We start from the raw sequence: 25,222 nt of genomic DNA on the forward strand, positions 1-25,222 counted from the left end.
ATGAGACCCTGTCTCTTAGCAAATAAACAGAAACCAGCTTAAGGGCGTCTATGTCTAGTGAGATCAGGAGTGTATGGGACCAGACAGCACAATTAACTCTCTACTTTTTGCCACCTTTTCTTGGTTTTTCTTCTGACCAGGGAGACATGGAACAAGCCCTGGAGAATTATGACATCTGCACAGAAATGCTCCAGAGTTCCAGTGCCATCCAGGCAGAGGCAGGAGCTGAGCAAGGGGACATTGTCATCCGGCTGCCCAACCTTCACAACGACTCTGTTGTTTCTCTGGAGGAAGTGAGTAGATGTCTTTAATAGTATTTTCTTGGTGGAAGATGTACTCTGGTTGATCTAGTCAGACCAGACCTGATCTGCACCTGTGGAATAAGCGATGCCCACATGCCGAGCAGAAGGTCCTGGGGTGGAGGGTAGGGGGCAGCGCAGATGTAGGAGACAGTCCTGGACAGACTCCACTGGCAGAAAGCTTGTCCAGCTGTGACCAAGCGTGATTCAGAAGGAGTGGTTGTTCAGCCCCAGCAGCACTGGGGGGAAGTGCTGGACCAGTGCTAATCTGGCTGCACACAGGAGTGGAATAAATGTTGTGTGTGCCAGGCTCTGCTGGATGGCACTCTCCTCACGTGCACCCTCTGCCCTGCTGCACTCTACATCTGTGATGTGTTCACATGGCTGAAAGCGTCTACATTCCTCTACCTTTGTTTCAGGACAAGGCCAGGCACTCTGCTGTCTGTGTGCCAGGGCTACATTGGGCCCTCTGTGAGGAAAGGGCCCTGTGAGTCAATGCGTGTCAATCCCCTGACTCTTTCTCTGGGTCTTTGGCAGCCAGGCAGGCAGTGGTTGTTAAGTCTGGCTTCTGAACTGTGACCATGAACTTTCACACTGTTTTGGCAGATACTATTCAAGAACCCTTCTGCTTTTGCAGTGGCTGTGTGTTTTTGCTTTTAAAGACTTGAATATATCTGGATATTAACATAACTAATTTTGAAGGAGTATGAGCACTGATATTAAGTGCAGAACCTAGCGTATTTTGGCTGAAACAGTGCTAGAGTATAAGCTTATCTTTCTCATTTAGATGGGAAGACTCAAACATTGACTAAATTCAGGGAGGAGATGAGGGATTGCTATTAGGCAACATTATTGGACCTTTTTCAGATTGAGAAGAACCTGAAGTCTCTGGAAAGGTGCCAGTCGTTGGAGGAGATCCAGCGGCTGTTTGAGGCAGGTGACTACAAGGCAGTGGTACAGCTGCTCCGGCCCACCTTGTGTACCAGTGGGTTTGACCGAGCCAAACACCTGGAGTTTATGACTTCCATTCCTGAGAGGCCAGCCCAACTGCTTCTACTGCAGGTATGTGCTCACCGTCCATGTTTATATTGCCTTTACTTTGTGTGTGTGTGTCTACCTCTGGAAGTTCTGACCTAGAACTCACAGAGATCTGCCTGTGTCTGCCTCCCAAGTGCTGTGATTAATGGTGTGCGCCACTATCACCCATGAGCTACCACTGCCAGGCTTGTTTAGTTTTATTTTATTTTATTTTTTTAATATTTATTTATTTATTATGTATACAATAGTCTGTCTACATGTATGCTTGCAGGCCAGAAGAGGGCACCAGACCTCATTACAGATGGTTGTGAGCCACCATGTGGTTGCTGGGAATTGAACTCAGGACCTTTGGAAGAGCAGGCAGTGCTCTTAACCACTGAGCCATCTCTCCAGCCCCGCTTGTTTAGTTTTAAATCATGACTTTTATTGTTGTTTTGTTTGTTTTTATATGCAAAGTTCTCAGCATTTATGTTGTCAGAATCTTTTCATATTTGCAAATGGTTGTGATTTTGTTCATTGTAAGTTGTTTCATCTGCTTAGATAACATTTTTATACTGGACCAATGTCATCTACTCAAGTTACTCCACAAAGAGGACTGGAGCTCCTTCGAGTACTTGGCAGTAGTCAAGAAGGCTGCAGTGTTCTAGAGGGAGGAGGGAACACACCAATAGGGTTGAAAGTATTTTTGCTCTTACTGGCCTACAGCAGTGTATGTTTTATGTTTTGCATGTTTTAACTTGCCTGCTTTTGTGTTTCTGGAGTGGGAATCAAATTCAGAATCTTTCTCATGGTAAGGGGGATACAAGAAAGAATTCCCAATTTAGCAAGCTTCTTTTTATGTTCCTTAGTATAGCAGTGGTTCCTTCTTGTGGAGTTAATCTTTGGATATTACTATTTTGGATTGTTAATGTACTTTTTAATAGTACATTGTTGGTTTCTAAGAACTCTACTGATCATTGCCTGTTTATTTAAACCTGGTCTTTTAATGAGATTCCTGTTTTTTTTTTATTGTTTACTGTTTGTTTGGCTATATGGTAGTGTTGCCCACAGAGAGTGGTAATTTGGTTTCTACACTAATTGGAAGCTAGTCTTCTGCTTTTTTCTAATTCTCGCCCTGAGCCATATGTTCTGTTAGAGCACTGTTGGCGACCCCTCATCTTTGCCAACTTTGGAAATCGGTGTGCACGCTGTCTTATATCTGCCTCTTGTATGTTCAGTTTTGATCAGAAGGAGTCAGCTTGGGTTTGGGACCCCATAGGTATACTCCATAGCCCCTTCCCCAGTGACTTCCTCTTCAAGGAGGCTTCTTTCTCAAAGAAGCAGAGGCTCCCTTTTCCTGACTTGGTGAGTTAGGAGAAAGTTTTGTGTTCAAATTTTGCAATATATTTTGAAGGCATTTGGGACCTTTCTGCTCCCATACCTGTGCCACCCCAGAGAAAGGTATGGATAGGAGCTGCCTCCAGACCTAGGCTTGGGGTTGCAGGGGCAAGGGGTGGGCCAGAGCCAGATGACACACGCAGGCAGTAGGTGCTTCCTGCTGGTCCAGCAAGCTGCCTGTCAGATGTGTGACTTCACAAACTGTTTGCTGAAGCACAAGCCATTGATGAAGCCCATTTCCCTGGGGTTTAAATGGGTTATATTCTAGGCCTTCTCTCCTTTCTCAGAGGCACTTTATAGAAAGTCGATGGCTTCCACGGACGTTTTAAAATAGAAGTCATGACTCTGTGTGGTGTTGTAAGAGCCGTGTGTGTCCTTCACATTGTGCTCAGTGTGGCCTGCATTTCCGTTCATGGAAATGTACCTTCAAGGGGTGATGCCATGGCTGAGGCTCACATGTGCATTGGGGAAGAGGGAGCTCACAGAATGATGACTTCATCAGTTACTGGCCATTTGTCCCTTCTGAGACATCAGTTCATGCCCTCCTGTGCTGAGATAGTTCCTCCCTCGCACATTGCCTTACCCTGCTGAGACAGCCCCCTCATTCCTTGAGACCTGGTGGTAGAGGGACATAATGAATACATTGGAGGAGAAGTATCTTAGTTACTTTTCTGTTGTTATGAAGGGACACATGACCAAGGCCACTTATAAAAGAATATTTAATTGGGTACTTGCTTACATTTTCAGAGGGCAAGTCCGTGACTGCCATGGCAGAAAGTGTGGCAGCAGGCAGCCCCTGGAGCAGTAGATAAAGAGCATGTATTCTGATCTGCAGGTTGGGTGCAGAGAGAGTGAGACTGGGCCTGGTGTGGGCTATTAAAGCCCCAAATCCCACCCCAGTGGACACACCTCCTCCAACAAGGCCACACCTCCTAATCCTTCCCAAACAGTTCTACCAACTAGAGACCGATCAGTCAAATATGAGCTCACGGGGGGGGGGGGGGGGGGCGGGCGGTACCACCNCACTAACTAGGGATGAAGTATTTAAACATCTGCACCTCTGGGGGGGGGCATTCTCATTCAGATCAACACAAGAGGTAACAAAGGAATTAGTCACTTAGCTTCAGTTTTGCTGCTTGCCAACTCTGGTTCTGTTCACAGAGGCCCAGCTTTAGAAATGGGAAGATTAGGCACAAAAGTAAAGCATTTTTCTAAAAGCTCCGGGCCTGGTGACCTGCCATATTGCCATTGCACCCAGGTCAGTGCAGATGCCTCAAGGCCGAATGAAAACCACTGAAGGACAACTGCTCTTGGTCCTGTGTTTTCTCCCAGCCTTAGGCCTGTGGTCCCTGTGTGTAGAACTGACACATACTTTTCGTTTTGCTTCTTCTTGTGCTCAGGACTCATTGCTCCGGTTGAAGGACCACAAACAGTGTTTTGAATGTTCTGACGTGGCTCTGAATGAGGCTGTCCAGCAGATGGTGAACTCAACTGAATCTGCAGCCAAGGAAGAGTGGGTGGCCACGGTGACCCAGTTGCTGCTAGGCATCGAGCAGGCACTGTCATCAGACAGCAGTGGCAGCATCCTAAAGGAATCTTCCTCAACCACCGGCCTTGTCCGGCTCACCAACAACCTCATCCAGGTAACCCTGGCTCCTCTTCACACTGTACTGTCTTCAGCTGGTGTATCTCTCCAGTACAGCCTTCTGAGGTTCACTGATAGTCACTGTGACTTATGTACTCCAAAGGGACACGTTGACTTCTTTGGCTAGAACTTCAGAGTTTGAGTTCGCTGTCCACAGCTGCAGACCTTCTGAGACTGCTTTGTGTCAAGGTCTAGCATTGATGTAGCGCCTGGGATAACAAAGGTTCTCAGACTTCCTCTTCCCGAGGGGCAGAAATAGACTTAGCAAGGAGGTCTGCATTTAGTGTGCCAAGAGGCAGAGTGAGGACTACAGTCCAGGCCTGGCCCCCTGTGGGGGTTCCCTCCCCCACAATACTCTAGAACTTCCAGTTGAGGGGTAGCACTTTAAGGCATAGATTGGTCATAGTCGCTCGTGTCACCCAAGGTGGGTTTTGAGGCAGAGAACCTTCATTTGAGAGCCCTCTGCTGTCTTCTGAACTCATGCTCTGGCCATGAGTAAGTCCTGCTACCCATTACTATTCTAGTGTCTATTTTTTCCCTCCATTTTGTTCAGCCAAGACCAGGCACCTGCCATTTCTTTCATGAACCGTGGAACCCCTATAGTAGTTCTTTCTGTACCTTCTACCTTTTTAGCCCAGCTACTGTTCTGCCACAGAGGTACCTTTTAAACTCTGAAATATGACTGTCTTCTCATTCCCTGAACCCTTTCCATATTGACTGGGTAGTGTATCAAAGTGCACTGATCCCCAGCCTGCTGCTCCTCTTTTACTTTGTTGGCTGAAGCTATTCTGGACCACCCTCTGGGATCCTTGCCTGTGAGTGTGTCCTCTACCCTCAGTGTTGGACATACTGCAGTAATTTACCTGGACGCCTCAAGGGCTTGTCTCTGATCACTCTCTACCTGAGACCCCTGCCGCTGCTCCTGCTTTCATGGTAGCCTCTGTGTATGCCCACCGGACTCAGTAGTTTCTCAGGCCTGTTTTCCCCTGGACTGTTAGCTCCCCTTGCACAGTCAGTAGTTGCATGTGGTGCGAGGAAAGAGCATGTCATTGGGCATTGTGGGACTGTCTGATGATAAGCTGGGTACTGCTAGGTCAGTGTTCCCATGTTAAAGCTGTAGGGGTAGGCAGATGTTATACCTTGCCTCTCCCAGAAGGCACTGCAATCTAGGCTCATTTCAGGGGCTCTGGGGAGGCTGACATGCTGCTGGTGCCCTTTGCCAGGTCATTGACTGCAGCATGGCTGTACAAGAGGAGCCCAAGGAGCCCTATGTTTCCTCAGTGCTGCCCTGGATCATTCTGCACAGGATTATCTGGCAGGAAGAAGACACCTTCCGTTCCCTGTGCCACCAACAGCAGCTCCAGAACCCGGCAGAGGAAGGTGTGTCATCACCAGGTTTGGAGGAGGCTGGGGCTGACGCCTGTCCTTATCTGCTCTGTGTGGTAGGTCCCTGAGGCCTTATGTAGGTATTGTGAGTAGGCACATTCTTTAGTGAGCCGTCACACTTGTTTAGCCTCTGGGGCACTGTCGTATTTGTTTCTTAGAGGCCATGCTATGGGTATCCACAGATCATGGAGACCCTTTTGTTGCTGCTCACTTTTTTTTAAAAGTGTAAATTTCTAGTAATGAATGTCTGTAGAACTCTTGACAAATAGTACTAAATTGTATTCTCAAAAGACTTTACTAGTGAAAAATGTATATCTATAAATGGTTATTATTTTTCTTATAAAAATGAAAGTTAATTATGCATACCAAAGAGTTTTCTCTACTACTGGAAAATGCTGGCCATAGTGGCATGCACACTTAATCCCAGCACTTGGGAAGCAGAGGCAGGCAGATCTCTGTGATTGAGTTTGAGACCAGTCTAGTCTAGCAAGGACAGTCATGGCTACATAGAGAGATCATGTTTCAGAAAAGCAAAGAAAAGAAAAACAATCAAGTTGTGAGCAGGTAAGTAAACAAGAGGAATTAGCACCCTCAGCTGAAGCATCATGCCCAGGGAGGAATAGACATGTTCTGTGGACAGGCAGGCATGGTGCTGTCTCTTCCCCTCATCCTGTGAACTGAGGGATGGGAGGTGACCAAATTCTGGGACAAAATCCCAATATCTTCCCATTTATGGAGAGCTGAATAATGGAGACATGCCCCAGAACCATTTGGCCTTTTTAGAGGAAATTAGGGTAAGGGAGTACTTCTATCCTCCTATGACCAGACTTAATTCCAAGGGTGTGGCTCAGGATTAAGTACTTTTCTGGCTGAGTAGTGAGAGACCTTATATGAGCCGAGTTTCTCAAAACGGACCATGCTTGTAAAATGATTGGAGAAGCAGCAGGATTGGCTAGGATAAGTTAGCCTGTGGTGCTGGCCGACAGACCCTGGCTAGGCTGTCAGGGACTCTGAAGTGACAGGGCCTTTGGAGAGCTGTCGGGCTGTCTTGTGTAGTCACTGGATGGGAGCTTGTGGACGTGTGTGGACTCAAAAAGTCCTGCAGCTGTTGTAGACACTGAAGGAGCTGACAGCTGGAGATGGCAAGTCCTGCCGAAGGGAAATCTCGGGGAGGGGGGCCAGTACCCCCCCTCGGCTTCTTCTTCCTCTGTGGACCTGCGGGGAGTTAAAACTGTAGCTTTAAGGAATGAGAGGCAGTTTTTGCGTGGCAGAAAACTCATAATTCTAAAGAATACCCATGTAGGTGACTCCCAGCCACCTGTAACTGCAGATCAGAGCACCCTGGCTTCCATAGGTACTCCACACGTGGCAGACACAGACACACATACACAATAAAAAAAATAAGGCCTTAAAAAAAGGAAACTAAAGAACCCACAATGTCTGGAATGGTATGAGCCTTTATTACCTGAAGGGATTGGGGGGGGGGGTGTTACTTTTTTGTTGTTGTTGTTGAGGGATTGACCAGTAGTAAATTTTTGTAAAAGACATTTAAACTATGTGTAGTTGTGTGCAATGCCATCTGGTATTTTCTGTTTTAAAATGTTCTCTTTTAATTTACTTTGCTCCCACCCTCAAAGAGCCAGTTAAAAGGTGCTCATGGCTTATGTATGGTCCAGAGTTTCAAAAATTCTGAGGGTTTTTAAGGAACTTAAAATTTAATGGTGAGCAAACATTTAATGGCGAGTTAATAGGTTTTTTTTTTCCCTTCTGCAGTATTCAAGTAAACCTAAATGTGAGAGTTTTCAGAATTTGTTCATGTAGTATGTGGTCTGTTGTAACTTGTCCTTCTCTTTGAAAAGTATAGGAGGTACTCTGAGTGATGTGCAGCAGATGCTAGTATTGGTTCTCGGGTGCTAGGGCAGTTCTGTTTTGTGAGGGAAGCCCTCATTTACATTTTTCTATATGATTTCAGTTGATTTTTGATAAACAGATTGCTTATTAAAGCCAGTTAAGTAATTACTTAGAAAAGGAAAGAGAACCGTCTGGTCATATGACAGAGAGAGAAAAGAGAAAATGAGACATGGATGCAGTCCTTTTGCCACTGAGTGTTTGCACTGATTGTCTGTTGGTCCGACCTTTCCCAGGGATGTCGGAGATGCCCATGCTCCCATCTTCCCTCATGCTGCTCAACACAGCGCATGAATACTTGGGCAGGAGGTCCTGGTGCTGCAATTCAGATGGGGCGCTGCTGCGATTCTACGTAAGTGATCCTCCTGGGTCATAGGCTGACAGTACGGGGTTGGGGCAAGTGGGAAAGACGACAGAACCCTGGTGGGCAAGGGTTCCCTTGCGCTGTGTTTGTCTTCCTGTAGGGGTTCCCATTGTGGGTCTTTGTTTAATACGTGTGTAATTGAAGAAACTTGAAGAAAATCTGAACTCGCTTCCTGTGACTTTATTTCTTCTTCTATCACTGTGACGAAACCCATGAGCTAATCATCTTTAAAGGAGTAAAGGTTTCTTTTGGCTCATGGTTTCAAAGATTTGAGTTAGTTGACCCCATTATCTTAGAGCCTTTAGCATACATCATGATGAAAGTACACAAGTCCTGATTGTTCAATCGGTAGCTAGTACAGCACTCGGTAGCTATTACAGCACTGGTGACAGTCTTCTTGAGCCTGCCAACTGGGCTTGATCGGTAGCTCTGGGCTTATTGGAGATACGCAGCATGGACCCAGTCTCCACTGAGTAGGAGGCCAGTTAACACCAGGCTGATTACAGCGCATCAGGTTTTTCGGATGTACCAAGGAAGAGGCATCTAGTCCAGCCTGTATACCTGCTAATAAAGTTTTATTGGGGCATTTATTTACGTAGCAATTATGACTGCTTTTACTATGCATTGATAAGGACAAGAAACTGTAAGTCTGTATGGCTTGAAAGGCCTAAAATCTTTGTTCTTTGCCCTTTAAAAAGCTTGCTGTCTTCTGCTGGGTAACTTGTGTTTGGTGGGTATATCCTCTGCAGCTGCAGCCTTCCTCCTCAGTGCCTCCCTAGTTTGCCCCGTCTTAGAACAGACTTACCACCTATTAGCATACTCCATAATTTATATATTATGTTTATTATTTGACTTTCCTCTGCTGGTGTTAAATTCAGAGAGAGTAGGTATTTTTGTTCCCTTGGTTCGCTGCTGAATCCAAGTGCTTAATAGAGCACCTGGCACTAAACAAATGCAGGTTTGTGTGAGTCAGGCTCTCTAGAAGACCAGAGCTGATGGAACTGATACTAGAGGAGATTTAGCAGACTGACTCACCGGGTATGGTCTGGGTAGTCCAGTGATGTCTGTCTCACAATGGAAAGGCTGAGCATCCAGTAGGTGTTCAGTCCATGAGGTTGGATGCCCAACAATCCCAGTCTGATGCTGGAATCCTGGAAGATTCCTGGAGAACTGCTGGTTTTCAGTCTGTGTTGAAATCCTGAAGAAACTAGACTTTTTAAAAATAAATTTATTTTACATAATACCTCAGGATAGATGAACTTGCCAACAAGATTGGTGTCAAGAAGCAAAGCTTCTTTCATCCATGTCCTTTTATGTTGGCTGCCACCAGAACATATAGCTTAGATTTAGGGTGGGTTTTCCCACCTCAATTAATCCACTTAAGACAATCCCTCACAGGAGTGCCTAGCAGCTTGGGTTTTAGCTGACTCTAGATGTGGTCAGGGTGACAGCCAAGATTGGCTATCACAGGGCTGAAGGAGACTAAGAGTGTATGAAACTTTTCTATGCACGTGACAGCTCGCAAAGTCTGCATTGCTATGCAGAAATCAGGCACTACCCTCATTCCTCTACCCAAGTGCACAGACACTGCTTCTAGGAGGTCTCCTCAGGCAGCTCTCATGCAGAGAACCTGGGAACATGGCTCAATAATTTCTGTACAGGATGAGTTCCTGAGTTCAGGTCCCCAGGACCTGTGTCTTAGAGTTACTGTTGCTATGATGAAATACCATGACCAAAAGCAAGTTGGGGAGGAAAGGGTTTATTTAAATAAAGGCTTATATTTCCATTTCTAAAGGAAGTCAGAACAGGAACTCATGCAGGGCAGAAACCTAGAGGCAGGAAATGATGCAGAAGCCATGGAGGGGTGCTACTTACTGGCTTGCTTCACATGGCCTGCTCAGCCTGCTTTCTTAGAGCACCCAGGATCACCATCCCAGGGATGGTACCACCCAAGGTGCTGGGCCCTCTCACATCAACCAGTAATTAAGAAAATGCCTTACAGCTGCATCTTATGGAGGCATTTTTCTCAATTGAGGCTCCCTCCACTCTGACTCTAGCTTGTGTCAACTTGACATAAAACTAGCCAGCACACTGTATAAGTGCCCTTGGGCATGGCATCCTGCCTGTAATCTCAGTGCTTAGAAGGCAGAGACAGACTCCCCAGAGAAAGTTAACTATCATGCTCTGGGTTCAGTTGAGAGCTTGCCTGTCTGCCTCAGTGAATAATGTAGAAAGTAATTGAGGAGGACGCTCATGTCAACCTGTGACTTCTGCACACATGTACAAAGATACTCATGCATACAGGTGAAACCATATACATGCGGATATTCGTAATACACACACATCATATGTACGAGGAGGAAAAGAACAGATACCTTTGCAGGCTGTCTTGTGTTGGGGAGTAATGCGAGAGGGAAGCGTAGGCCAAAGGGCCAGTGTATCGTTCTCTTCCCAGGTTTCCCTGCTCTGTGTCTCTCGAACGCTGACTCTCACAAGCCAGGTGAATTGAGAGACAAATGACAAGTGCTGCTGTGTTTGCTTCCAGTTCCTAAGTTTCTTACCCAGGACCCATTGAGAGTCCTCAGATTCCCTACCAGATTGCTTTCCTTGGATCCTGCACAACTCACTCCCTTTCTTCCACCTTTTCCAAGAGGCCTTCCCCATTCTCCCTACCCTGTGCCACCTGCTCCTGGCACCGTGTAGCTTGTGTTTGTGTCTCTCTGCTATTCAGCAGCTGGCTGAGATCAAACAAAACCTTCCTGTCCTGCAGTTTGAAGCATCTCTAGGGATGTGAGCAGTGGTCACCCCACCCATACTTCCTGCCTGGCTACTGGCCAATCAGTGTTTCATTAAAATACAAGTGACAGGGTACAGACCATTGTCCCACAGCAGAAACACACACACAAAATCCGTCTCATTTATAAAGGTTTCTCCTGGCTTGTTGTCACATGTGTTCTCCATTCCATGTAGATTTTTGTTTGTTTGTAGGACAAGGTAGGACCAGTTTCACATTTTACGTGAATGGCCAGCTGGTTTGAGCTCTTTATTAAAGAATTTTCTTGCTACACCTAATTCTCCTTCATATCTTGTGAGTGCGAGGAGGTTATCTTTAGGCTGTCTGTATTGACATTCGCAGCCTTTCTACCCCTGTGCCAGCACCACAGTTTCTTTGATAGTCTGATAACTGCTAGAATTTCTCTACTTACCTTTATTTCCATCATATTCTCTTGGCTGTTCTTGGCTCCTTCTTCTATAACATTGTAAGATCAGTGTATAAGATTTAAGGAAACCGTGCCCTCCCTGGAATTTTGATTGGAATCAGTGGTCTTGTTGAATAATTTGGAAGAGAAGTTCCCAAATTGAATTATTTAGTCATGAACATAATATGTCTTCTTATTTATTTCAACCTTACATGTTCCTGTTTCTTAATTATGCACATTTTTCTTGACTCCTAGATTTTTGTGTGTGGTTCTGGGGATCCAAAAAGGTCTTGTGCTTGGTAGGCATATGGTCTGCTGTTGGTTTATACTTTGAACCCTATATATCTTTAAAAAAGAAATTCCTATTACAAGTTGATATTTAAATTTAATTTTGTTTCATTTTGTTTTGTAGAAATACAGGAACATTTTGAAAAGGAAGTTCTCTTACACATAGGTCCTTGGTTTCTTGTTCCTGGTATATTGTAATGGTTTTGAGACTTGATGGATTTTCTATGTAAATGATTAGTCTGTGGGTTCCTTATTATTTCCCTTCTTTTCAGTCTCTGTGGTTCTCTTTTCCTTCTCTTAACTCCTGGTCACAGATGGTACACTCTGTCACTAAAGAGGAGAGCATGCACTTTCTGCGTTTGTGGGCATTGAGAGTCTCTGCTGCAACTCCCCAGACTCCTGCTGTAGTGCAAAGGCAATAAAACTTGCGGAGATGAAAGTTGAATTTCTCTCCTTTTTAGTATTATGAAGTAGTTTTTTTTTTTGTAATGGTATTAGAAATGAATATGGGGCCTTGTGCATATTAGGCAAGTCTTTGCCACTGAGGTATACCCCAGCCTTGTTTTATTTTTATTTGAGACAGGATTTCCCTGAGTTACCTAGACTGGCAACTTGAATTTAACTCAGGCAGACCTTGAAGTTTTGACCTCTCCTTCTCAGTCTCTGAGTAGCTGGAATTTCAGGTTTACAAAATCGTTTTCTTCTGATTTATTTCAGGCATTCAAAATGTAAACACTGTTTTTATGACATTTGTATTACTTCTCTGAGGATTTCACAGTGTAGTCTGATCAGAGTCACCTCCCCTCTTAGCGTCACCCCTAACTTTGAGTGCCCTATTCTTAACTCAGAAACAAACTGACACACGGCCATTTGTCATTCCCTTTCTCCCACCCTGGATCTGGTCTTTCTATTTGTAAAGTTTAGCTACTGCTAATTCTGATTGATTATAGATTGTTTTTTCTTAAGTGAAACTTTTTGGAATAGTGTCCCACTACTGTAAAGTGGCCTGGTGGTGGTGGCACACACCTTTTATCCTAGCACTTGGGAGGCAGAGGCAAGAGAATCTCTACAGAGCAAATTCTAGAACAGCCAGGGCTACACAGAGAAATCCTGTCTTGAAAAACAAAACAAAATCCCAAACAAACAAAAACTAGCATAAATCAGTTTGGTGTTAAATTTATTTTTTTTAAACATTTCTAGGTACTTCTAATAGTTTCCCCTTTTTTATTGCTAACGTTGTTTATGCTTTTCCCTTCCCTTTAAGTAAAAAGAGTGCATGCCTTTAATCCACCACTTGGAAGGCAGAGGGCAAGCAGATCTCTGTGACTTAGAGGTCAGCCTAGTCTACAGAGCTAGTTCTAGGGCCACACAGAGATACGAGAGAGAGAGAGAGAGAGAGAGAGAGAGAGAGAGAGAGAGAGCGCGCGAGCGCGAGCGAGCGAGCGCACTCAGCTTAGGAAGTGGTTCAGTGGGTAAAATGCTTGATGCAAAATAAATAAATATAGATAGATAAATTCACTTTTCATCTAGTATTGGCAAAAATTTATGGAGGTTTGAAGTATGTATATTTATCGACAATTGGGTATAAATATAGTCGTAACATTTCATATCCTGAGATATAACTGGTTTGCTGTATTGGTATCTCCTCTGATTCTCGGTGATGTTTTTATTGGAGGAGATTTTCCTCAGCCCTTGTGGCGCTTAGAGTTGTTTTCTGTAAGTATTTAGCACCGTTTCTCCATTGGAATCTGAACTTTTAAAAAAAGTAGGATCTAAGTCAGACTGTGTCACATAAAAGAAGCTGCTCAGTAAATGCATACTTAGCAAATAGGTGGGGACGTTGCCTGGGCGTAGCGTATCTTATGGTGGTGGTAGATGCTGGCTAGGTGTGCTGAAGTCAGGCAGCTCACACGCCTTGATGGAGTCTACTGCCAGATCCACCCAGAGCAGTTCCATAAAGATAAAGTCTTTTCTTGGAAGCAAGTCTTTGGAATCTAGGGACCCCAGGCATTACCTCCTCAGGTTAAAAGAGTTGATAAAGTGGTGGTCCCCCTGGGGTCTTGCTCTGACTGGGAGGCTGAATCTGTAGGTCTCTCTTCCCACCTGCCATAGGTGCAAGTCCTCCAAAAGGAACTTGCTGCATCTGCCTCTGAAGACACTCACCCTTACAAGGAGGAGCTGGAGACTGCCTTGGAGCAGTGCTTCTACTGCCTGTACAGCTTCCCCAGCAAGAAGAGCAAGGCCAGATACCTGGAGGAACACTCGGCTCAGCAGGTGAGCCTGCTGCCTCAGGCCCGGGAGAGGCAGCTCTCAGAGGAGAGCTCCTTACAGGACATGAGATTGTTACACACAATTCTCTGAGATGGTCTGCTGGCTGATCAAAGGAGAGGGTTTTTCTATAGGATGTAACATGTAATTGATTGACATCTCGTTGTTACCAGGTTCATTTGCAGTTTGGATTACACTCATAATTCCATACATATTTTTCTTTTTGATTTGTTCTCCCCAGAACACTATTGGGTACATTATGCCATGGCTTATATCATCAGCCATTGTCCAGTCTTAGATATTCTATACCTTAATATATAGACTCGTTAGGATAGCATGTCTACTCTGGCCCAGAGGTGTGGAGCCTAAGCTTCGCAGTTATGATTGACGCCCCACCCCCAACCTGGCCATGATTTCACAGATCATAATCTTCAATTTTCAATATTTGGTTTTTAGAGACCTAACCAGGTATGAATCCTAAAAGACATTTCTTAGGCAGGAGATGTAGTTCGGTTGGTAGAGCACTTATGTAGCAAAGATGGAGCCCTGGGTTTTATTACTAACATCATGTAAAACCAGGTGTGGTAGAGCATGCCCTTGGGAGGTGCAGGCAAGATCATTAGAAGTTCATAGTGAGTTCACGGCCAGCCTAGACTACGTGGGATCCAGGTAAGGAGGTGAGTGGACAGCTGTCTCAACAGTTAAGGACACTTGCTGCTCTTGCAGAGGACCTGAGTTTGGTTTCCAGCATCTCCAACAGGTGGCTGTCACCTTTAATTCCTTCTCCAAGGGATCTAATTCCCTCTTCTGCCTTACATGGACACCTGCACATATGTGGCAATATACATAGACACATGAAGTATAATAGAATTATAAAAATTATTTTTTGGCTAATAGTACTAAAACCTTAATACTTAACATAAAATTGTTTTATCATTTACTCTCATTCATTAAGAAAGTTAAATATTTCTGTTTGAGAGTTATAACCTTAACACTAATAACATAATTCTGTGCAGTGATATCCTCAGGAAGCTTGAGACTTATACCCACCCAGAAAACAAATGACTTTGTCTTCTTAGGCTGCTGGAATGGAGGCTTGCCTGCCCATTGCAGGTGAGAGGAGTGGAGTGGGGAGCGTGCTCTGTTCACCACATGCTGTGACCTCATTGCACTGAGCTCCTCTAGAGGAACTTCTCTTTGTTTCCTAACCATGCGTGTGCTGAGTCTGCATCTGTCTTTTTCAGGTGGATCTTATATGGGAGGATGCCCTTTTTATGTTTGAGTATTTTAAGCCCAAGACCCTTCCTGAATTTGATAGCTACAAAACCAGCACTGTTTCTGCTGACTTGGCTAACCTGCTGAAAAGAATTGCTACCATTGTGCCCCGCACAGAGAAGCCAGCCCTGAGCATGGAGAAGGTCTCTGCCTACATTGAGGGAACTTCCACCGAGGTGGGTCTCAGGGAACATGGGGTGGTGGGGGGCTTCCTCTCAAGCTCTGCTGCTTGTCTGCTCAGCACCAGCTGCTAGAGATCAGAGCAAGCCAACTGACAGTTTATACCTGCACTGGACTCCACCTCTTCTCCTAAACTTGCCCTCTCTCGTGCCAGGTGCCCTGCCTTCCAGAAGGGGCAGATCCCACTCCTCCGGTGGTGAATGAGCTCTACTACCTCCTGGCTGATTATCATTTCAAAAACAAGGAGCAGTCTAAAGCCATCAAGTTCTACATGCACGATATTTGCATCTGCCCCAACAGGTGGGTGATAGTGTGTGGAGCCAGGTTGCTGCCAGGAGGCCTGCTGTCTCTAGTTCAGCCAGTTCTCCAGTGAGCCAGCCTAAAGTTTCCTTGTCTGTAGCAAGATAATGAAAAAGAATGAAAAGAAAAAAATGTCTTAGCATTCTTGAGTCCTAGTGGAGGTGCACTGGAATCCTTTTGGTTTCTGGTGCGCAGGGGCAAGGAAATACTACATAGCCCCATACTGTTTTGTGGTGCTTCTTTCCTGGTAGCAGGAATCAGGACAACTGGTATGTCCTGGGTAGAGAGACTCTTTAATTAGGGGTGCTTTGGGGGTTCAGAGGGGATACCAGGGATGTGAAATGGTTCAGCGGTTAAGAGCACCCACATGGCCACTGTAATTCCAGTTGTAGGACCTAATATCATCTTCTGGCTTCTGTGGGTCCCAGGCACACTCATGTGCACATATATACATACCCACAAAACACATATAGAAAATAAATTATCTAACTAAAGAGGAATAGTAGAAAAGCTGGCGCCTGGGGGTTTTGTTTTTGTTTCTGTTCTTGGTTCGTTTGTTTTTGTCTTGCTCTGATGTTCTGTCAACAGTGAGGTTTGTCCCAATGGTGTGTAGGAGCCTTGTGCACAAGGCTTGTGCTTCCTCTGTAGCTTCCTGTTGAGCTTCCTCCTAAAATGTAGTGATTTTTCAGAACTAAGCATTCTGAAGGACTCTGCTTTACTCACGAAGCTCAGTCCACTTGACTAAAGGGTCTACCTGGAGAGGTAGACTTTGGACGTGGTCAGATAGTTACCCTGTAGCCAGCCTGTGTCTGGAGGTAAAGCCCTGCAGACACACTCTCTGGAAGTCCTTAGGAACCATCATGGTGCTGCTCTTGGACCATGGGTGGGCACAGAACTGCCCTGCCCCAGGAAGCCATAGAATTCACCTTTCCACAATCCTGCCTGGACAAGGGAGGAAGGGGCTGAGCTCTGGAGAGAGAAGCAAATTTGTAAGACATCACCTCTATCAAAGGCCCTCAGAAGGCCCCTTTTTGCTGAGTCTGCAAGGAGCCATGTGCTTAAAGCCCTGGCTGTCTTGGGGGTCACTACTTCAGTTGTGATAGCACAGATCTGCACTTACTGGCTGAGCTTGTCCTGTGGTTGACATTGTAGGTCACCTGCTTCTCTATCTAAAAAGTGGAGTAATGATAGCCGGCACCTGGCATGGCTCCTCTCACTTGCAGGTCCACAGGCAGTGGGTGAGAGTACCTACCAAAGGCTCAACTAGATAGCCCTCTAGTCCAGTGATTCTCAACCTTCCTAATGCTGTGCTGACCCCCAACCATAAAAGTATTTTGTTGCTACTTCATAATTGTAATTTTCTACTGTTATGGATGTAATGTAAATATCTGATATGTAGGAGATTTGATATGTGACTCCCAAAGAGACTGCAACCCACAGACTGAGAACTGCTGCTTTAGTGTATACATCATCTGTTTAGATGCTATCAGCCTGTTAGATCTGGCCCACTGTGTGCTGAGATGTCTTCTCTGAGGACTGGTCCTAACGTAGAAAGGGTTTTATCAGCTTGGTACTAGGTCTCAGCCTAGAGCTGCTCTTACTCTGAGTTCCACAGGCAGATACCAGTGGAGACTGGGGTTCCACCTGGTCCTTGGTACTAGCTGAAGTACAAATTTGGATATTTGAATTCTTCCTTGATGCCTTTTGAGAGGGGTGAAGCCCATGGTAGGTGGCTGGGTAGACAGTAGGGCCCTGATTATATCGATGGAGGTTCCTGAGGGTCGACTGGCAGTTTTCCTTCCCTTTGATGGAGCTTTCCTGGTTTTTGCTGAACTGGAAGAGGTATCAAGTTAGACAGCCATTTTCGGATGGAAGTGGGGCTAAGACCTAGTTCAGCTGAGCAGGAAACAACTCTAAGCCCAGCACCAGGACTGAACTTGCTCTGCACAAATGAGAACCTAAAATGCGGACTCTAGATATTTCTTCCTCCTGGGGTCACAGGCATCCCTGAGGCCTTCACTCCCAGAGTATGGATTGTGTAGTGTTGTGCCTGAATCAGACACTTACATCAGGAGGACAAGGGCATGTTTATTTTTCTGTGTGTGTGTGTGTTTTAAATGTATGTTGGTGTTTTGCCTGAATGTATGTCTGTGTGTTATATGTATGCCTGGTGCATTTGGAGGCCAAAAGAGAGTATCAGATCCTCTGGAACTGGAATTACAGATGGCTGTGAGCTGCCATGTGGGTGCTGGGCACTCAACCCAGGTTCTCTGAAGGGCAGCAAGTACTCTTAACTACTGAGTTATCTATCACTTCAGCCTGTTCCTGAGTTTTCATGGTGATGCCTCTCTGCCCTGGTTGCTTTGTGTAGAGAGGAGGTGGTTCTTGTGCCGCCATACAGGACTGTCACAACTTTTTCTTTCCTCGAGGTGAGAGTAACTTCTCTCAGAGATGTTGGATATGGAAAAGAAGTCCCTGTTGTGAAATTTGCGATTTAAGCCCTCCTCCCCCATTCCCTTCTCCAGAGTAGGCTGAGCAGAGCCAGGGAAGAAATGGTTGCTTTGGGCTCCAGGCCTCTGAGGAAGAAAGGCTACTATCAGAAGCCTCTCACACAAAGGGTGAAGCCTTCATCTTTGCTGTCCTCCTGTCACCATTGAGTCTGTGGTGTCTCCCCTGCTCCTTTGTTTACATGGTGCCATCTTTGGTTGGAGGACAGTGAAGGCACTTTGGGGGCTCATGGGATTTATTTGCCTTTGCCATCTCTTGGGATGATCAGACAATTCCAGACAGCAATTAGCCAGCGTAAACTCACACCAGCTATTGTAAAGGTGTGGTGGGCTGAACTGATGGTGTATTCGACAGGGCAGCCCTAGCTCTTTTGGTTGCTGCATTTTCTGTTTTCTGGACCAGCACTCAGTAAACAGCTCTGCAGGAGCTCAGAAAGCACCTCTGTCCCGGCATCTCCATGGCTACTCATCTTCTCCCAGAATCTTGTGTGTCCCCCTGCTTAGCTTCTCTCGGGTGGTCTCAGAGCCTTCAGGTCCCAGCCATTGCCTTCCATCTTGTTCATTTTATTGCAGGGATCTGAGCTGAGAGAATAAATAGGATCCAAGAGACAATAGGAATAAACTGAGTGTCTGGTGCCCACACTTCTCTTTTCCCTGAGTTCCTGCTTGGTGAAAATATGAGCCTCAGGAGGAAAAGACACTGAATTAAGTTTGATTTTTTTTTTTTTTTTTTTTTTGTGATTGCCTCAGCTGGACCCCTCTTGTGAGGCTTTTTGGGAGTGTTGTTGCCTTCCACCAGCAGTCATCGCTACTTGCCAAGAGACACAGAAGAACAATTGTCTCCTGGCACACCATCCTCCATCCTCATGCATTAAATACATGTACTGATGGAGGGAGCAAGGCCACGACAAGGAGAGGTCATGACCCAGACTGTAGAATGGCTGAGTTGGGTCTTGAGCCATGTGTGGAGCAGAACTCCCACAATGTCTGCCTGACTGCCGTGCCCTTGGAACAGCAGTGTTTTTAGCTGGCACTTTTGTTACTACCCTAGGTTCGATTCCTGGGCAGGCATGGCTCTGGCCCGGGCCAGCCGAATTCAGGACAAGCTGAACTCCAATGAACTGAAGAGCGATGGACCCATCTGGAAACATGCCACACCTGTTCTGAACTGCTTCCGGAGGGCCCTCGAAATTGACAGCTCTAATTTGTCCTTGTGGATTGAGTATGGCACCATGTCCTATGCCTTACACTCATTTGCTTCCCGCCAGCTGAAGCAGTGGAGAGCCGAGCTGCCTCCGGAGCTTGTACAGCAGGTGAGAAGGGGTGCTGCCGAAGGGCTTGCAGTCCTCTAGCTAGACTGCTAGGGGCCCTTGTTCTTACCCTCACACACATGTATCCTACTCAGTAATAACTTGGTTCTTGGTCTTTGGGTACCTAGTGTAATGAGCCATGCCCACTCCCTCCTCCATCTGCTGAGCAGGCTGATCTTCAGCTTCCAGCCTGAGTTCTCTCTCTTCTCTGTCTCCCTCTTGGAGAGGCAGCTTCCATCTCTCCCTTCTCTCACTTCTCTTTTCTCTCTCTCACTCTCTCTCTCTCTCTTTTCTCTTTCTCTCCCCCTCTCCCTCCTTCCCACTCTGCTCTTCCCCCCTTCTCCCCTCCCTTCCATAACCACTAAATAAATATCCTCACTCTGCATGGCATGCCTATCCTTCTGTCTCTCACCTGCCACTGCCATGGGCCTCACTGCAGCATGGTCCCTGCCTGACACCCCATGACCTGCCTGTCACCACTCCAGGGACCTGCAGTGTTTCTGCCACTGCAGCTACTTGGGGATCCACAGCAGTTTTTATTAATCCATTACACCTAGTCCATTGGCAGGAATTTCAGAGGTAAACTATTCTGTCCTGACCAGCTGGTCATCAGTTTGAGTGTAGTTGAGTGGTAGAGAGGAGATGTTGGACATCTGAAGTAGACATTCTTCCCTTTTTGCTCCAAAGGACTTTTGGGGCCATGGTAAAATCCTTACCTGGCATTAGGGTTTTCAGTTTCTTGGTGTGTGTCGTCTCTAGTGCAAGATCCAGGATCTGACCTGCAGTCACTGGTCAGCAAGAGCACCGTCGTTTCCTTCATATGGAAATGGAGGAATCATACTGACATGTTTAGGGTTTGTTTAGGGAGGGGTGAAGGGTGCTGTGGATCAGACCCAGGTCCTGTGCCTGCTGAACGCAGACTGCCACAGAGCTACCCTCACGCTAGCAAAGTTAGGTGGCAGGACAACAAGGTGTCGCAGCTCAGAAAGGTCGCAGAGCAGAGCAAGGTGTTGAAGGAGCTGACCAATCAGGCAGTACTTGGTCTCAGGTTTTGCACTGATTGTCTGTGATTAAAACCCGGGCAAGATGATGCTAACAGTGCTGTGACACTGCTGGAGGGCCGAGGAGACCCTTGGCAGACACCACTGCAGTCCTCTGAAAGCACCGTCTCCTTGAGGGTGGACTGACTTTGTGCCAAGGCCCCTACTGCCTCCAAGACCCTGCAGAGTAAGACACAGGCTCTCAGGGCCTTTGAACTCTTCAGATGATATTGGAAAGCCTGGTGAAGATGCAGCAGTACATTTCACCACTAGAGATGGCCCTAACAGTCTATAGTGAATACAAGGCCACTGTTGGAGGACCTCAGCCTTGGGGAAGTCATGAAGTCCATCTGCTAATGAGGACTGAGTTACTGTAATAAGTAGTGAATAAAAGATGTCATTGGGCTCTATGAAAAAATTAATAGTGAAATGTCTCCTGAAGAACCTTGACAATGCCGAGAACGTGACTCTTGGAGAGCTCAACTTTCTATCAGTTATATGATCATGTGACACACACCTTTCACCTCTGCCTCATAAATTTAGAAAGCTGCTTTGTAGACTTATTTGAGAGCTGCCTCCCTTTCCCTGGTAGTTTGAATTCATTGTACCTTTCAGGGGTTTTCTCTTTACAGGCAGTGGCCAACTGTGTTAGTTCTCAATCCTTGTGCACAAAGGCTCAGGATTGTCACACTTGCCTGGGAGTGTGGCAGGCTGGGAGCACAACACTAGGCTTTACTGCTGCTGTTGTTTGAGGTCTCACACAATGATGCCACCTTTCTCCTCTGTGCTGGGGCCCTACAGTCCCTCAGTTCAGGAGTTGGCCTCTGGGTTCTAGACTCTCAGCAATCTGGTCCCAAAGTTTTCCTTCCTTCAGTGTCCAGATTGTGTGAACTCTACAGATGAGTGAGAATAGTGACTCCCATATTTGACTGATCTCTTGCATGGGTGTGACACTTGTTAAAAGGACACACGGGAACTCTCAGACAGCTGTGCTTTTTGTAAGCTCCTGTGTGGTCATTATGTTTTCCTTTATTATTTTCTTAATTTTTTTCTCCAATGTTTGTATGTGACATCATAGGGATAGACGACACCGGTGGCGGATATGTGAGAGCAGTGGCCTTAGAGGCATAGACACAGAGTAGGTTCCAGTGCATTGCTAACGGGAGGCGGATATCACACAGTGGGGAAGTGCTGCATGGCTCTCAACTAAGCATCACCTTCTTTAAGACACTTTTATTCAATTTGTGTCTTTCTAGACTTCAAAAGGAAACAAAACCTTTTTTACACACATGAAGTGTGTATATTTAGGAGAATCTAGGAGGATTTGCCCGTTTGATTTTTTTCTTTCAGCCTACATACTGTTCTGTTAAATGCAGTGTGTGGCTTCCCTTTCTCCTCCGCTTGTACTGTTGAGCCCTTCTCAGGTTACTTTCTATGGGTGTAGTAGAATCCTTAGCTGACAGTACAGAAACAACTTACTGCATTTGTTTGTGTTTCAATGGCCTCTGATCCCCCTCCATCTGCTGCTATAGAACTTGACTCCATGGGTGGCCTTGTAATATTAGGAACACAATTATCCTGCAAGGACACATAGTGAGGTAAGGTGGCCTGGATCTTAGAGTCCCTTCCCTAATTTCCTTGTACTGATCCTGGTGAAATTTCACACCTACACTTTCCAGGAAATATACATTCTGAGAATCAGGAGGAACCTCTCTGCACTTTTTGTACAACTCCCACAGGTGGACTTGACATCCCCCCACCTTTTCCCCTGGTCTGGTTCTCTTCTACCCAGGTTCACAGCCTCTAGATGATCATGGTGTTTGCCTGATGGCCCCTGTTGTCCCAGGCAGCTCAGATCCTGAAACTGCTCCCAGGCCTTCTGCCTCCCTTAAGTATCAGGACTGCCGGAGGGGCTAGAAGGCCCAGGGATGCAGGAGCCCTGAGGGAAGGGATAGGTTTGTCCTCCTTATCTGGGGCATGTACTGCCCTGCACGACTGCCCTGTGTTCCCTGGACTCTTTCCACCTCAGAGGAGGCAGCTTCCTAGGATGCGGTCCCCTGGTTGCTTGAGCTATGTCTAGACTTACCGTGTCTGAGAAATGGGCTATTGAACATGCTCGATGTATCTGAGCTCCTGTACTCTTTAGTTTTCACCTGCAGACTTGCCAGAGGTGATGAGGGAAGTGGAAGCATTCCCTGTGATGTCATTTCTAGGGCAGGAGAAAGAACTGGGGACCAGAACTTCCTAATCAAGTGACTTGTGCGGAGTGACTTAATGTTCTCTCTGTGCTTCAGGCTACATATAAAGATGACCATTCGTTCTCTCAGGCAGCATTGGAGAAGTCAGTCATGATGCCTACCTCAGCCATTCCCTAAGCCCAGCACAAGACTGAAGTGCCATGAGGAAGGGTATCCAATCTGTTCCGAGGATGGTACTAGAATGAAGTCTAGTGGCAGAGCTTCTAGACACACACTCTTGGTGACTGTCCCTTTTCTTCCTGTGGGATGTTACACCTGCTGAATTAACAAAAACAGGGACATTGGCAATGCCACACAGCTGTTAAGCAGTTCAAACAGAACGACATTTAAGCAGCTGCCTTTTCCTTAGACACATTTGCTTTAGGGCCCATTTCAGAGGCCCTGACTGTGATAGAATCCCTGTGCCATGCTGGGCCCTGTGCTGTGATTCTTTTTATTCATTCAGGGATGCATTTGTAGTTTCTAGATGGCCAGTTTCTTTTTAGAAAATGTCTTGCAGAGCATCTGGGTAGCACACGGCCCCCAAAGTCAGCTATTGCTATAGAATGTTGGTGAAAGTAAGCCTCTGTCGAGCAAACATAAGTAGGGCAGGTGTGCCATGTGAGATAGAGCGTGCGCTTGTGACCCCAGCAGCTCCCTTGCTGAACACCAGTGCTTGTGTACCCTCCCTGCTCTGGTCCCTGAGGTGAGCTGGGAAGAAGCTACAGCCTCCCTGCCATCAAGCCAGGGCACAGTGAAGAGGGACCAGAGACCTAGGATGCCCAAAGCACAGCATTCTCCACTCTGTCCCCAACCTGGAAGCTCTGAAATAAAGGAACATGTGTGCTTGGCAGCTGCCAAGAAGTAGAAAAAGCAACTAAGTTGGAAGGCCTCTAACAAATTGACCCTCTGTCGTGACTTGTCACAGACTCTGTGAAAGGTTGGCTAGAGGCTCCGCCTAAATATAAGCTCAAGTCAGGGTGTCTCATATGGAGCTCAGGAATCTGCCTTTACAGGTTCAGAATGAAAGGGCAAAGAGGAGAAGCAGGAAGCTGTTTTACTCCAGAGGTTCACACTGTTTCCAATGCTGTGACTGGGTTTCCAATGCTGTGATTGGGTACTGGGTGCGGTTCTCTCCAGGGCTGTGGGGCAAGGGCTGCATGCGTGTTCCCTTAGGTCAGCTTGCCTGCCCCACTGAGAGGGTGGAGCAAGGCACTCATTCCCTGAAGTTGGGGCTTCATTCTGTAAAGGATACTTGATTTTTTAAAGACCGATGAGGCATAGTCACATCAGCCTTCTTCCTCCTTATGCTGATGGATGATGGGCGCCAGTCTTTAACATAGCCATGCAGGCTGTAATGGGGAACCTAGAAAGGGGTCAATAGGAACTTCACAAAATTTACTGTTAGGTGCTACAGGAAGAAGCTAAAAGAAAGAACCTTTGAGTTGATGAGCAATGACCTGAATCTTAAGTCCAGTTCTGGACCTGGCATGCTTTTGAGGAACTCCCAAGTTCCACATCTCCTTGTCTACAGCTGTGAAATGGTGACAGTAGTGCTGGGTCTCAGGTTTCCTGAAAGGCAGGTCCAGGCATTGCACCTAAGGCCAGTCTGCAGGCTTGTGATCTTGTTATAGATGGAGGATCGGCGCGACAGCATGCTGGAGACAGCCAGACACTGCTTCACATCTGCAGCCCACTGTGAGGGCGATGGCGATGAGGAGGAATGGCTCATTCACTACATGCTGGGCAAGGTGGCCGAGAAGCAGCAACAGCCACCAACCGTGTACCTGCTGCACTACCGGCAGGCTGGCCACTACTTGCACGAGGAGGCTGCCCGTTACCCTAAGAAGATTCACTACCACAACCCGCCTGAGCTGGCCATGGAAGCCCTGGAGGTAACACGGCAGGTCCAGGGTAGGAAGGCAGGGCAGGAGGGTCTGCTCAGTCTGTCTCCCAGGGGATGGAGCTCACAGTCCCTGTGACTCCCTTGCAGCCCCACTGGTAACATCTCTGTGCTCAGCATCTTCATGTTCAATTACATTCAAGCAGCCTGGTCTCTCTTTCCCTAAGAGTACTTGCCATCCTTTTGGAGAGGATGGCATTTTGTTTTCACTTCTCAGAGGAAACAGCCTTACTCACAGCCTACACGTCCTCACACTGACCCTACAGTGCAACATCCATAGCTGCAGAGTCATTCAGACCTGTTGTGTGGCAGGAGGAAAACGGTGGTCACTCTTGTCCCTAGGATCAGTTAGGCACCTCAGGCCAAGTGAGGCCTCTGCCTATCCTTGGGCTAACCAGGATAAAAGCAGGCTGCTTTGATCACAGGACATTGTGTTGTGTTGTGTTTGTCCACTGCTGCTCAAGACTAGAGCAGTGCTCTATTGCCGGGATTCACTTTTATGATTTCTTGAATACTGTTGATGAAGGATCACACTGTTTATTGTTCCTAGCAGTACCAGAAGCCTAGCAAACCCTTTTAGAGGTGAGGAAGCAAAGAACGCCAATGGAAACCCAGTGATGCTTTTCTCAGCTCAGGACTCAGAGCTTCCCAAGGTCCTGACCATGATAGCTTTACCCTTCCAGAGGCTGCAGGTGCT

At 46.5% G+C, this 25,222-nt stretch overlaps 1 protein-coding gene across 4 annotated transcripts in view; it reads left to right on the top strand.

Annotated features, from left to right (window-relative positions):
• Nucleotides 1-25,222, top strand: part of Cabin1 (calcineurin binding protein 1) — a 115,989-nt gene that overhangs the window by 21,384 nt on the left and 69,383 nt on the right. For all 4 annotated transcript variants that reach the window (XM_050138461.1, XM_050138473.1, XM_050138466.1 and 1 more), the window contains exons 15-24: nt 141-293; nt 1,167-1,361; nt 4,115-4,357; nt 5,583-5,739; nt 7,890-8,005; nt 13,618-13,779; nt 15,018-15,224; nt 15,383-15,528; nt 19,087-19,348; nt 24,257-24,517. In XM_050138461.1, the coding sequence (XP_049994418.1) occupies nt 141-293; nt 1,167-1,361; nt 4,115-4,357; nt 5,583-5,739; nt 7,890-8,005; nt 13,618-13,779; nt 15,018-15,224; nt 15,383-15,528; nt 19,087-19,348; nt 24,257-24,517 (1,902 nt within the window). The remainder of the gene's footprint in view (nt 1-140; nt 294-1,166; nt 1,362-4,114; nt 4,358-5,582; nt 5,740-7,889; nt 8,006-13,617; nt 13,780-15,017; nt 15,225-15,382; nt 15,529-19,086; nt 19,349-24,256; nt 24,518-25,222) is intronic.

This window comes from Alexandromys fortis, unplaced genomic scaffold (genome assembly GCF_014885135.2).
Source record: "Alexandromys fortis isolate MF-2015 unplaced genomic scaffold, M_Fortis_MF-2015_v1.1 scaffold_9, whole genome shotgun sequence".
In the NCBI taxonomy this organism is placed as follows: domain Eukaryota; kingdom Metazoa; phylum Chordata; class Mammalia; order Rodentia; family Cricetidae; genus Alexandromys; species Alexandromys fortis.